Source organism: Bos mutus, chromosome 6, assembly GCF_027580195.1.
Source record: "Bos mutus isolate GX-2022 chromosome 6, NWIPB_WYAK_1.1, whole genome shotgun sequence".
Taxonomy (NCBI): Eukaryota; Metazoa; Chordata; class Mammalia; order Artiodactyla; family Bovidae; genus Bos; species Bos mutus.
This window is the reverse complement of record NC_091622.1, coordinates 29,354,892-29,369,880: the sequence shown is the minus strand read 5'-3', so window position 1 is coordinate 29,369,880 and position 14,989 is coordinate 29,354,892. Positions and strand designations below refer to the sequence as shown.

At 42.2% G+C, this 14,989-nt stretch overlaps 1 protein-coding gene across 2 annotated transcripts in view; it reads right to left on the bottom strand.

Moving 5' to 3' along the window:
* UNC5C (unc-5 netrin receptor C) overlaps positions 1 to 14,989 on the bottom strand; it is a 431,180-nt gene that overhangs the window by 30,924 nt on the left and 385,267 nt on the right. For both annotated transcript variants that reach the window (XM_070372113.1, XM_070372114.1), the window contains exons 12-13: positions 12,600 to 12,768; positions 8,329 to 8,562 (exon numbers count right to left, since the gene is read on the bottom strand). In XM_070372113.1, the coding sequence (XP_070228214.1) occupies positions 8,329 to 8,562; positions 12,600 to 12,768 (403 nt within the window). The remainder of the gene's footprint in view (positions 1 to 8,328; positions 8,563 to 12,599; positions 12,769 to 14,989) is intronic.

Genomic DNA, 14,989 nt, shown 5'->3' with positions numbered 1-14,989 from the left:
CAGCCCACCTTGCCTGTCTCCTGAGAAAGTTATAAGCAGGCGAAGAGGCAACAGTTAGAAAAGGACATGGAACAACAAACTGATTCAAAATCAGGAAAGGAGTGCATCAAGGCTGTATATTGTCACCCTGCTTATTTAACTTCTATGCAGAGTACATCGTGTGAAATGCTGGGCTGGATTAATCACCAGCTGAAATCAAGATTCCCAGGAAGAATATCAACAACCTCAGATATGCAGATGAGACCACTCTAATGGCAGAAAGCAAAGTGAAACTAAAGAGCCTCTTGATGAGGGTGAAAGAGAAGAGTAAAAAGCTGGCTTTAAACTCAACATTCAGAAAACTAAGATCATGGCATCCAGTCCCATCACTTCACGGCAAGTAGATGGGGGGAAAGGGGATACAGTGGCAAATTTTAATTTCTTAGGCTCCAAAATCAATGTGAATGGTGACTGTAGCCACGAAATTAAAAGATGCTTGCTCCTTGGAAGAATAGCCACGACAAACCTAGACCATGTATTAAAAGGAAGGAACATCACTTTGCCGACTAAGGTCCATATAGTTAAAGCTATGGATTTTCCAGTAATCATGTAGGGATGTAAGAGTTAGACCATAATGAAGACTGAGCACTGAAGAACCCATGCTTTCGAGTTGTGGTGCTGGAGAAGACTCTTAAGAGTCCCTTGGACAGCAAGGCGATCCAACCAGTCGATCTTAAAGAAAATTAGTCCTGAATATTCTCTGGAAGGACTGATGCTGAAGCTTCAATACTTTGGCCACCTGATGTGAAGAGCTAACTCACTGGAAAAGATCCTGACAGTGGGAACGACTGAGGGCAAGAGCACAAGGAAAACAGAGGAAGACATGATTGGATGGTATCACTGACTCAATGGTATCACTGACTCTAACATGAGTTAGAGCACACTCCAGGAGAGAGTGAAGGACAGCGAAGTCTGGCATGTGCCAGTTCTTGGGGTTGCAAAGAGTCAGACACACCTTAGCAACTGAACAACAACAAGTCCAAATATATTAATTTAATTTCAGAGACCATGGTCCTAAAAATACGAAATGTAGGTCACACTAGTTTTTTGAGGTGGTTTAAGGGAAGTGAATGAAAAGATACGGCTAGTGGGGCCAACCCAATGGAAGGCCAGCCTTCGTTGGCCCAGAAGAGGCAGGGGTGAGGTGTCCTGGGTTCAGCAGGGTCACATCTGGCCATGGAGGGGACATCAGAGCATCAGTGAGGAAGCACCATGTGGCAGGATGAAATAAAATCTTTAACGGCTACCTCTGACTATCTTATGACTGCACCTAAGAAACAGGGTCACACAATTACCAACTAGATTTCTGGCTTTCATTTTCAGTGTTTCTTTCATCTTTCTCTTATTTTTTCACATAATATGATCTTTCACAGAGTTACCGTGTTACAGCCTGGATTAGGGTATGTGATTACTACATACCCTAAGTAATACAAAGACAACTCTATTCCATGACAAATGACTACGTAAAGCATGCTGCTGCTACTGCTGCTGCTAAGTTGCTTCAGTCATGTCTGACTCTGTGCGACCCCACAGACAGCAGCCCATCAGGCTCCCCCGTCCCTGGGATTCTACAGGCAAGAACACTGGAGTGGGTTGCCATTTCCTTCTCCAATGCATGAAAGTGAAAAGTGAAAATGAAGTTGCTCAGTTGTGTCCAACTCTTAGTGACCCCATGGACTGCAGCCCACCAGGCTCCCCTGTCCATGGGATTCTCCAGGCAAGAGTACTGGAGTGGGGTGCCATTGCCTTCTCTGTACGTAAAGCATGGTACACATCGTTTGGATCGTATCGCGTATACATTTGTCAGAAATTCAATTTACATGATTGAATGTATGATACATGAGACTGCCCATACTATATGCAAATAACTCCCCTTTTAGGTTCAGAGTTTTTAATAAACCTCTTTATTAGGAAAGGACAGTCAGAATTGCACTCCTAGGATAGTGGGACAGAAATTACTTACGTTGACACTGATGTATGTTTCTCCCTGTAGTGTTTTTAAACTTGCCCCAATATAACCTTGCTCTCTATTAACTTCTGGTCTATTTATATTAGGATTTAAGCCTTTGCAAAAATGAAAGGCAAATACCAATGTTGCTTTAATCACCTGAAGAGAAGTCAAAGAGAAAAGCTGTGACATACCCAACTCAATCCTTTCAATAGATGTGACCTCTCTATTTGAGAACAGAACTGGTTCTAAACTATTCTCCCAATTCTTAGCACCTTCATATCTTGACATGAACTCAGCTCCCACATGGCTCCCACTTGTCCTTCCAGTACACGAACAGGGCAAAAAAAAAACACCATCTGAAGGGTGCATAAAAGAATTCCAACATCTCCCAGCAGCCTTGACATTTACTCCAACAGTCACTGCCAACATTCTAATTCAATATTAATGTTTCCATGTTGCGAAGTACAGCTTTTAAGTTTCAGGTGACTGGTTTTGCTTCCAGGTTTTAACACAACTCAGGGAAATTGTCATAAAAAGCTGCCAAATTCAAAGAGGTGGGTGGGAAGATGAAAGAATGCATCAGGGCTGTGGAGACAGACTGATGTGGTGTGTCCTTTTACTTTTTCCCCATCCACATGGACAATGTGACAAAAAGTGAGAATTAATATTCCCAGCATGTTCAGATCCAAACACTGGGCTGGTCTTTCTCTAACAGCTCTCCAAACTGTGTAGTTCCGACCCCCAAGAATGAGTGATGCACTGGGCTCCCCTCTCAGCTCCTTTTCCAACACTCTGAGGATTTCTGCAATTCAGAAAGACTTCCCAGTCCACAGCAGTAACTCTAAGAAAATACCAAGTCTGGGGAGACCCACTTCCAGGCATTACTTGCTAAGCTGGAGACATAGGTGGTGGAGAAGTTGGATTAAAGCCCCAATAAGAAAGTAGAGTTGCTTTCCATCAGAGCTCAAACTAGGTGAGAAGAGGTTGAAAGAAAAGGTCTGAAAAGTAAAGAACAGCAGCTGAGGGAGTGTCCCTTGGCTGATACCACAGGCGTTAGGTCACGGCAACCATGAAGGAGCTGTGGTTCTATCAGGAATTTGGGTGCAGAGGCTTGGAAGAAATGTGTGAAATCTCAGGAGTGAAGGAGAGATACAGAAAAGGACTGCACAGAAGCAGGAGAGCTATAGCTTAGGGCAGATGTCTTGAGGGTATAATACACTCGATCAGAAATTTATAATTTTTTTTAGAGAAACTCAATAGGCTGGAAGCAGAACTGGAGGGCTTGTTCCATGGAGGTCATCTGTAGCCATGGAAATTAGAAAAACCTGCAGCAGCTTTAGATGGCAAATAATTTCTGAGTGGAAGTGAGCTCCCTGGAGATATGGGTAAGAGCAGATGAATGTTTGTGGAGCAGGAGACCAGGGAAGGTTGAGGCAGGTCTTTCTTCAAAACAGAAAGCAGCTTACGTGCACCTTGGAAGAGAGATGCAAGGTCGGATGCTTTCACTGGTGGCGATCTTGGCTGGTGGAGACTGCAGTTCCCACTGTGGATGAAGAGCACCTACAGTGGAGGGTAGGCAGTGCAGAATGATGGGAATGTTAGCAGGCTACAATTGGGCAAAGGAACTATGAATATGAGATGCCTTTGAATTTAAGAGGATGAGGGAATAAAAGGAGTGGAAAGAAACAGCATGAGGCAGGTACTGCCAGGATGGAAATCTGTACTGAGGAACTGACTTGGGTAATGAACCATGGAGTAACAGAATAAAGAATAATAAACAGAAAAGCCAGCCCAGGAGTAGATCAGTACCCCAGAAATAGTCAGCGGTATGAGAAGTACTGAAACTTTTCCTCTTGGCCTCTTGGTTAGTTAGGGGTGTGGTCCTTACTGTAGAGACTTTGGGAGACACATATTAGTTGGGAGATCCAGATCCAGGTAATGTGAGCAGCTGAAGGCATGGGTAAGAAATTAATTTGAGGTTATAGGAAAGTTTGCCCTCAGTAGAATTATAGTGCCAGAAAGACCTCGGAAATTGTTTAGTAGTTTATAACCTTAGTTGCACAGTATAATAACACAGGCAGTGCTCAAACAAAAACCAAACCCAGTATTTACACGGATCAGATCAGAACTTTTGGGCTGGAACACTGAAACAAGTCCTTTTTTTAAAAAAGCCTCCCAACTGACTTCTATGTGTGCTGGATAGAGAACTACTACTTGGGATTTGGGATGAGCATGGGTGAGGAGTGGGGTGGATCTCAAGGAGGAGGTATTTGGAGGGGTGGCACAAAAGACGGTATTTACAGATAACAGCGATGAGAGGATCAGGGAGACGGGAGGGAGGCTGGAGGGGAACATGGGCAGGCAACATGTCAAGAAGGCAGAATTTTGGTAATGAAGGGCATTTCTGAGTTAATGGGCCCACTTCGAGCATGGGCATAAGGCAGTTTTGGCAGGATGGAGCTAAGACTCTCTTCGGTGTGCTGGGTTACCTATAACTAGGATTTTGATATTTCTGTGTTGTTTAAAGGCCATGAGGTGCAAGAAAGCCTTATTCATTATTTATGTTTCTTTCAGGCTAAGTGCTGGATCCCCTGATGGTGAGAATTTATAAACGTCTATTTGGAAAGCACTGACCATAATATAAACTGCTCTTGGGTTGTTTTTACTTCTTAAACCTGTTTGTCAGTCTCTCTCAGTGTTGACCATTTGCATCTCTTCTCACTAATTATCATAATAAAAATTATTTTATGAGATCTAACTTTGTTTTGGGCAAGGACTTGTGTATGTCTGTCGAGAAGAAAGGTCAAGAGTTGCCCAAGTATGAAAACTACTTGTATGAATGTAAAAATGTGTTTATCAGATATTTCAGATACGATGTAGATCTTCTATGGATGCTTTTTGCAATGATTTTTCTTTGAATTACTAAAAAAAAGTTGCCTTAATCAGACCCCGTGGATTGCCTACAAACAGTTTTTCCTAAGAAGGATTTATGCCTAGGATGATTTCTATCCTGACTGCGCCTTGGAAGTATCACATTTACAAAGAATGTAAAAGACATAACCTCAAGCTTTACACAAGAGCTGTGTGTTCACATCATTTAACATCAGGAACTCCTACAGGCTAAACCATCAAAAACTTATCCAGGGACCAACTGTGGTTCATCTCCTCATGGACACGACCTGCAACACTCAGTTTTCGTGACCCAGAAGTACTCTCTGGGTGGAAACTCCAGAAGGAAATACCCTGAATTTCAGAAAAAGTCTCTCTTCCCTGGGCTTTCTAGTTGCATCTTTGTCCCACTTCTCCACTTCCTCCTCTGGGTGTTCCTCCTCTTGTAGCTCCTCTGTTGGCTGCCCCACGTCTCCCTGGCAACAGCAGGGCTCCCCCAGTCCCTGTGCTCTAGGGTGTGGCTCTCTGAGCAGCCCACTTGAGAAGCAGAGTCCAGACGGCCACCAGCTGCCCGGGCATGAAGCCTGCTATTTCCACCTGATAGCTGTGTGACCTAGAGCAACTTACTTAACCTTTCTATGCCTTGGAGTACACAGCTGAATAGGGACAGCAGGGTCCCACAGGTTGTTGTGAAGGTTCAGTGGGTACGTAGGGACTTCCGTGGTGGCCCACTGGCTAAGGCTCTGTGCTCCCACTGCAGGGGCCCTGCTTCCATCCCTGGTCAGGGGACTAGACCCCACATGCCACAACTAAGGGTTCACATGCTGCAACTGAAGACTCTGCATGCTGCACCTAAGACCTGGCAGAGCCAAATAAATAAAAAGCTATAAGAAAAGATACTTAGAATCTTGCGCAGCACAATGCAAATTCTCAGTAATGTTTCTTATCTTTATTTTCTCTTTCTACTCTCCCTTGATATTCTTCCCAATCATCATGGATGACAAATATCAATGCTGTATGGTTGGTTCCTCAAACTCTCAGGATCTGCTCTTGGCTGGGAGAGTCACACCTATATTTCTAACTGTTCACTGGGCATCTTGGTCCTGGTGTCTAATCTGTACTCTAATTCAATACACCCAAGGCAAAGTCACCATATCATGACTCCAGAGCTACCCACCCCTGACTCTGCTACTATTACTTAGAGGCAGACCTGACCTTCTGCTCCACCCTTTCAGGGTTCCTAGTCTCCAGGGACTGCAAGAGTTACTTATTAGGACCTTTCCTACCTGTTTCCCTTCTTCTCACTCCTCTGCCTTCACCCCAGCTCTATCACACTTTTCTTAACTTGACTCTGTCTTTCCACTGACGTCAGACTAGTATTTCTATACATATTTACAGTCATGTCTATCTTCTATTTACATCTCTCCAATGATTCTTCATTAACTAAAGAAACGGAATCTCCACGCCTCTCTCTGATCCTCAAGGTCCCTCCGAACAAGACACCTATCTATCAATCTAGGCTTTCTGGAAATGAGATGCTGTGTGGAGTCTGTATTTACTGTTCCCTCTGTTTCTTCATAAGAATATTCTGCTTTATTGACTATGCCAAAGCCTTTGACTGTGTGGATCACAATAAACTCTGGAAAATTCTGAAAGAGATGGGAATACCAGACCACCTGACCTGCTTCTTGAGAAACCTATATGTAGGTCAGGAAGCAACAGTTAGAACTGGACATGCAACAACAGACTGGTTCCAAATAGGAAAAGGAGTATGTCAAGGCTGTATATTGTCACCCTGCTTATTGAACTTATATGCAGAGTACATCATGAGAAACGCTGGACTGGAAGAAGCACAAGCTGGAATCTAGATTGCCAGGAGAAATATCAATAACCTCAGACATGCAGATGACACCACCCTACAGCAGAAAGTGAAGAGGAACTAAAAAGCCTCTTGATGAAAGTGAAAGAGGAGAATGAAAGAGTTGGCTTAAAGCTCAACATTCAGAAAACGAAGATCATGGCATCTGGTCCCATCACTTCATGGGAAATAGATGGGGAAACACTGGAAACAGTGTCAGACTTTATTTTTTTGGGCTCCAAAATCACTGCAGATGGTGACTGCAGCCATGAAATTAAAAGACGCTTACTCCTTGGAAGGAAAGTTATGACCAACCCAGATAGCGTATTCAAAATCAGAGACATGACTTTGCCAACAAAGATCTGTCTAGTCAAGGCTATGGTTTTTCCAGTAGTCATGTATGGATATGAGAGTTGGACTATGACGAAAGATGAGCGCTGAAGAATTGATGCTTTTGAACTGTGGTGTTGGAGAAGACTCTTGAGAGTCCCTTGGACTGCAAGGAGATCCAACCAGTCCATTTTGAAGGAGATCAGCCCTGGGATTTCTTTGGAAGGAACGATGCTAAAGCTGAAACTCTAGTACTTTGGCCACCTCATGTGAAGAGTTGACTCATTGGAAAAGACTCTGATGCTGGGAGGGATTGGGGGCAGGAGGAGAAGCGGATGACAGAGGATGAGATGGATGGATGGCATCACCGACTCAATGGACATGAGTTTGGGTGAACTCCGGGAGTTGGTGATGGATAGGGAGGCCTGGTGTACTGCAATTCATGGGGTCGCAAAGAGTTGGACAGGACGGAGCGATTGAACTGAACTGTTTCTTCATGCTGTTCCCTTCACCCAGAATCTCGTGTTTCTTCCCCATTATTGATGGTCAAATCCTAGCTTCCTTTAGGGCCAATCTCAAATGTTAGCTCCTTTTCAGATTTCCTCAAAATAATATGATGCCTCCTTCTCCTGAATTCCCATAAAACTTTGCATTCACCTATGGCATGTATCACACTCTGACTTGCCTCCAAGTCCTTGGCATACTTTTTTTCTGTCTTCTTCTAGATCATAATGTCTTTGGAGGCACTCACTATATGCTTTAAAGCTTCAAATGGGAGAAAATGAATGGCAGTAATAGCACCAGGAATTAAGCCCATTTATTCTATAAAGCAGAAGCCTGTTGTCAAATGCTAACCGTCTTCCACACAGTCCTCATAAAAAGAATGGGAAAGCATATAATGAAGTAGCACACAAGAGGAACATAGAGTGTGAGCAATTATGCCAGCTCCTTTTGTAGGAAGAACACAGCTGAGATAAACATAGAAGCAGGTTATTTACCATCCACGCGTCTCACTGCCAAAATCTGCCACTTCTAAATTTTTCATTAAAAGAAATCAAGGAAGGTAAACAAAAGTAGCCCTTGGGAGGCATCAACAGAATGGAAACGGCATATTTACCAGCAGGGCCTCAGATGAAACGTCTAATTTGTTCTTGTAACTGCATCTTTGGGGGCCAAACACTTGTGTTCATGCACTTGGTGCACGTACACACACACCCTGTCTCTAGGTGCGAAGTGAGCGGACCAGGCTGGAGCCACCTACCTTCAGGGCATCCTGAGTGTCATCCAGGCAGTACACTCGGAGGCTGTACTCCAGCGAGGAGCAGCAGAGTGGCCCGAAGATGGCCAGCTTCAGGCGCTTTGCGGCTGCTTTGGTGGTGGACTGCCCGACCAGGGCGTAGGTGCCGAGGTTCTCAGAGAGGAGGTGGCAGGCCTCCGCGTCCAGCTGGATGTAGCACGGGGTGGTGAAGTTCTCCTCGCCAACCACCACCACGTCCTGCGGGACAAGGAGGAGGGGCAGTGGCTGAGCCTCTGATGGCCATGATGGTGGCCAGTGGAGGTGCAAAGAGCAGGACCTTTACCCCTGAGTTTTAATTATTCCTTTTCCTGCTCTTTTTTCTTTCCCTGACTTTATTATACTTTTATTTCCATTCTTCATCATTCTCTCCCTTACTTAGTTTGCCTGATAACATGCTTTATTTAGAAGACGTTCATTTAGCCTTTTTTGATCTTTCAAGAATCTACATTCTGGGGTCTACCTAAAATTCCAAAAGAAATTTATGTTATCCTTTGAACTTCAGTATATTTGAGTTGATTATCTGTTTCTGACCATTTGCTTTAATCTCTAAATTGCTAATTTAATCCAAAAGTACTCTTTTAGTTTGATGTGATTTCAGCATGGTAGTGTTTCCCCTAAAAATCTAGGGGTTTGAAAAGAATTTTTAAAAAATAATTAGGAAAATTAAAGAATTATGCAATACCATTCTACTGAGTTCTCCCAAACTCACCTATCAATTACTTTTCCAAAGTGATACACTGCTTTACCTCATAATCTGGGCTCGTGGACTTTGCTAAAAGCACAGTATGGCAAACTCTATGCATATGGCACATGTTATTTTTCATGTAAGCCTTTAAGCAGTCTACTGTTTTAGATTTTTAATGTTTAGCAAGAAATAAAAACAAGCGGAACTGATAACTATATTAACCAGGTTTTGATTTAACCAAATGACTCCGGCCACAGAAATCATCTGAAAGACCAAGCACAGAATCCATAAAACAAGGGTCACAATTCCATGGCAGAGAGGTAACAGGACTGTGTGAAGCAGACAGGGCAGAAGACAATAGGGAACGGCAGAGACTGCGGTGAAGCAGAGCGCAAGCCAGTCTACAGAGCTCAGTGTCCACCTGCCTTTAGTCACCGCAGCCATGCAGGAATGGGCTCTCAGTACTTTAACTGTAAGCATTTTTGCTGTAGGCATTTTTGCCTGGCAATTAATGGTTAGTAAAGCCGTTTTGCCAAAAAAGGTGAAATAGTAAAAAATAAAAGACACATTAACAAAAATAATAAAACATGAAAACATGAATAACAAAAAGACTTTATTTTGAAATAAAAAATATTTTAAAACATTTGAAATGTGTGCGGATTCATGACAATACTGTACAAATAACCTGTTTTTATTTTGAGGGTTATACATATGCCCTTGTCTTCAATATCTTTCATTCCTAGTATTATACATATTTTTGGTTGTTCATGCATCTCCTTGCATTTCGCTTTTCTTTTGCAAAAATTTCTTCCTAATTAAGAGAAGTATGTTTCCAAATACCAGGATGCATATTTATAATTGAGCTTTATATTATGTTGTAAACGTCTCTACACCATTGCTTGTTCTTGGTTTATATTCTCACATGTGCCATGACAGATGCTCCAAAATTCTATGAGAAAAGTGGGCTCAACTCTAGGCCTTTTCAGCCCTTGGCCTCTTTCAGATTTATGGAATATAAAAATGTGAGTACATGTCAGTGGAGAGATGAAACCAAGCTGTCAACTTTGGTTTGAGGTTGACCAAAGAGGTGACCAAACTGTCATACCAAACTGTCCACCGGTTATTTTATCTTTTACACCAAAATTGTCTTATGATAAACTAGTTATGTGGCAAAAATGCTTGTGGAAGTAAAGATGTCTATGCCAAAGATGCTTACAGTAAAAGTACAGTAAAAGTACCAGGTACAGCAGGAGTTCAGGGTTAGGGAGGACGCAGCCTTTAATTTTTCAAGAGAAGTTGGAAGTTCAGATTTTGTTTTTTGAAATTGTCCAACTTTTAATTCATTCAAATTTAAAAGAGAATTTCATGTGGGAGAAATGAAATCATGTGAGGGCACAGCCCAGGCTCTGCATTAGGCTACTTAGTCTCTGCAGAGGCAGCAACCAGGTTACTTTGCTTCCTACCGTATCTATGTGGGCCTGGCTCATGGTGAGCAAATGGTTATTTATCAAAAACACAAACAAACGTTTCATCATAAATTGAGTCCCCAGGGCTTGTCACAGCTTTGAAAGTTGCCACCTCAGATGGCTATTTATTAGTTAGCCCTTGCAACATCATCTGAGCTACACCATGGCTTGTGTTTTAATAGCATTCATGAAATCATTTCTTCAGCTGAACCCATACCTAAAGATGAAGCTCTAACTGGACTAAAAAGGAGAGAAAGGTACTCAGCACCTCTAGGCTTATTTCAGCTCCAAAAGGACACCTGCAAAGAAGCTGCTTTCTCCAGCAGGGCAAGGACAAGCCTTGAGTGTCATTTCCTGATGGTGTGTTACAGAAAGCCTCCTAGAAGAAATGGCACAGGACGAAGATGCTCCCTGTTCCTGTCACAAATATAATTACAGTGTTTTCATAAGGATTTCCCTCTTTTACTCTTCATAACTCTTTCTTTTCTTTTCCTCTTATTATTGTTGTTATTGCTATTATTACTCAAATCCAGAAATACAGTATTATGGTAATAGGTGGAGAATCATGCCAACAAAGTAGGATCCCTTGAGATTAAGACTTTTATGTTTCTGAGATAAATCATTTAAACTTAAATGAAATTGAAGTTAGACCTGGTCAAGTCCAGTCTTAACATTAAGTATAGCCCTAGACTTTAATCCAGGTCCTCTTGCAAGAAGCGATGCTCACATGACCAAGATGAGAGTATGTCCATAGAGAAGACATTCCAGATAATCCCAGGGATACCCTGCTATGCTTCTATCTCTACTATTATTTTTTCCTAAAATATTAGGAGTTGAGTCTTAATGTAATTTTTTTTCTATAATTTTCTTTCCCAAAAGAAAAATACTGTAAGTAATCACAAAATACATACAACACGAGTCGTGTACTGTGCTTAGTTGCTCAGTCATGTCCGACTCTTTGCAACCTTATGGACTGTAGCCCGCCAGGCTCCTCTGTCCATGGGGATTCTCCCATGCCAAGAATACTGGAGTGGGTTGCCATGCCCTCCTCCAGAGGATCTTCCCAACCTAGGGACTGAGCCAAGACCTTCCGCATTGCAGGTGGATTCTTTACCATCTAAGCCACCAGGGAAGCCCACATACAACATGCATATTGGATAATTCTCTTGTAAAGACTACACAAATCACTTTTTTTTTAGGTATTAGGTATAGAATCTTCATGGTAAATATAACAAATCCTTTTGCACTTAATTTCAGGTTTAACTGCAGGGTTCTGATGGAAAGAGCAGGATCTGTTTAAGGCACTGCCCTTAAGAAGTTCCAATGGCTGCAGCTACAGACAGCCAAGGTGCTATACACAGTCTTCATTGCATTGGAGCTTAGGATACACACTTCCTGCTTTCCCAGGTTAAATTCAGACCTATTTCCAGGACTTGTTGGCAAGTAAGTCCTAACATTTTCTGACCCAGGTGCAATGTTTCTCTACATGAAAATTAAAACACACACACACACACACACACACAGGCTTCCCTGGTGACTCAGATGGTAAAAAATCTGCCTGCAACGTGGCAGATCCAGGTTCAATCCGGTTGGGAAGATCTCCTGGAAAAGTGAATGGCTACCCACTCCAGTATTCTTGCCTGGACGAGTTGTCCATGGACAGAGGGGTCTGGTCAGCTACAGTCTCTGGGATCACAAACAGTCAGACACAACTGAGTGACTAACACTTTCATTTTCATATCTATATATATACACACCACCTATATATATATATTTCCCTTCCCAAGATAGTATGTATATTCAAAAGGGATTTATGTAAGACTCTTAAGTGCACTTTCCCTATGAGTTAGCTAATGACTGGTCATCATTTTCTTTGTGCTTACCAGTCAGTAGATAAAGCACTCAGGAGCCAGTGTCTGACTGTCTGTCTCCCCATCTCCCCCTCCCTCTCTCTTTCCCTTTCTCTCTCTCATTTTGAGAATAAGCTAAAATTCCACCCATGTTTTGCTTTAAAACTAAAAGCCTTCCCATGATCGCCTGTGCTTATCCGCATGAACTGCACCTTTATCCCCACAGAGGCTCACCTCCCACTGTCCCTGCGCTGCCTGGTTCTTGAGCTGTATCTTCCAGTCCTCGGTGCTGGGATCTGCACAGTGATGCATAGTGAGGATGACGGGGCGGGTCAGCAGGGCTCCCGGAGGCCCACAGCTCACCACAGGGGTCAAGAGAGTCTGAGAGTCCTCCATGGGCGGCCTGGGAGGGGAGCAGAGATCGCATGGTGACAGTTCTCTAGTATTTAGGTACTATGTACTCACTGAGATTTCAGATCTACAGTTGCACAAATAGTTTCCTCTTGGAGGTTTTACTTTTGGAGGGTGGATGGTGGGTTGAGGCAGAATTAAGTATGAAGACATGCATTTCATACAAAGACTTTGATCTTGTAAGACTTGAGGTCTTTCTGATAATAGTGACTCTGTCTGCATCTCTTTGATCCTTTTCTTCAGACACAGGTCTGCCTTTGGTAATTTCCTCTAAATTCATGTACAGATACTTTCAGGGTGGAATGAGATGGAACAGAGTCCTTATGAAGTTACATAAGCATTTTCTTTCTGATAATACTTGCCAGTAGTTTCATAGAGTTTTAGATACTTTTGTGTTTTTATGACCTAACTTGAAAAACACTTCAAAAAAATCACTTTAGAATAAGGATACCCTAGAGCTAAACTTCTTCCAAATGACTTTCAGAAATAATTCAGGCTAGTATACCAGATTCATTTTTTCAAATATGACCAAGGAAGAACAGAGAACTGTATTTCTATAGCAATTTAAATGGATATTTCTCTACATGTATACTTCATACATGGTGGCTCAGTGGTACAGAATCCGCCTGTGATGCAGAAGACCGGGGTTCAATCCCTGGGTCAGGAAGATCCCCTGGAGAAGAAAATGGCAAGCCATTCCAGAATTCTTTCCTGGATAATCCCATGGCCAGAGAAGCCTGGCAGGCTACAGTCCATGGGACTGCAGAGAGAAAGACACAACTGAGCCACTGAACAACAATAATAATTCATACTCTGAGAATTTGGGTGGGAATGAACTTCAAAGATAAAAATTCTTTAATTCTATGTTTCTTTTTTCTTTTTAAATTGCCTTATTATTTCCCTAATAAGAATGTAATTAACAGGTAATGAATAAATTAACTCAAGCTGTCAGTTGGTATGTGAGGACAGAGCTCCAAGGTGTTAGAGTGGACTGCCCAAGCCTCACAACCAACAAGGGCTCATGCTGGGACTAAAACCAATGCCTTTGCAAAAACGACACTCAAAACTGTGCTGTCAGAATAGCCTGACTTAAGAAATCCCGGGCTCACAGAATTTTAGAGCAGTAAGGACCCTCAAAGTCAACAAGCACAGAGCTTCTCCAACAACATGCTGACTTGGTTGGTAGTGAGGGGTCACCTCACCTATTCTCAACTCAAATTTACAAAAAATTCTTAGTTGGAGTGAATACAATGTGCCTTCCTGACACATCTCTCCACATATTCCTGACCTGCTTTCTCTCCAATTTGACATTAAAGAGCCTCTCAAACATTTAGAGATTTTTATCTCTAAAAACCTTCTTCCAGACCAAACTTCCTCAATTTTTGCAACTTCAGCTAGAAAAGCATGGTTTCCAGGTCTCTCTCCATAATTCCATCTTTCTGTTATGAGACATGTCTGTCAGCTTCATTGTCTTCACTAGAGTGAGGCATTGTGAAATGAATGGAAGACCGTCTCCCCTTGGTGTCCACGCAAGAGTGGTTCCAAGGACCCCCCTGCAGACACCAAAATCCCTGGATGTCCAAGTTCCTTATATAAAAGGGCACAGTATTATATTAAATGGCATATAACCATTACATAAAAATTATATAACTACTACAAAATTTCTTTAACCATTTATAACCAAAATTATATAACAATTACATAAAATGATATATAACCTATGCACACCCTCTCACATACTTTAAATCATCTCTAGATTATTTATCATACCTAATACAATGTAAGTGCTATGTAAATAGTTGCCAGTGTACTGAAAATTCAAGTTTTGCTTTTTGGAACTTCCTGGAAAAAATGCCTTTTTTTTTTTTACAAATATTATTGATCCAAAGTTGGCTGAATCTGTAGATACAGAACTCATGGATAGAGGGCTGACTGTACTTAAATATACAGTATAGCAGACTACTGCTTTCTTTGTTTTGGGATGACAGTGGAGCCTGCTGGGCTCCACTCTATGGGGTCGCAAGAGTCAGACATGACTTGGAGACTAAAGTACCATCACCACGTAGTTATATCAATGCCTCACAAAATTGTTGCTTTAGATTATTCTCAATCAATTATTTATAAATATTATTTAGCAGACTTGAGTTAGATGGGAAGAGAGAGATAATATGGTTAAGCATGTCCTTTATAGAAGGAGGCAATGACGCCCTAAG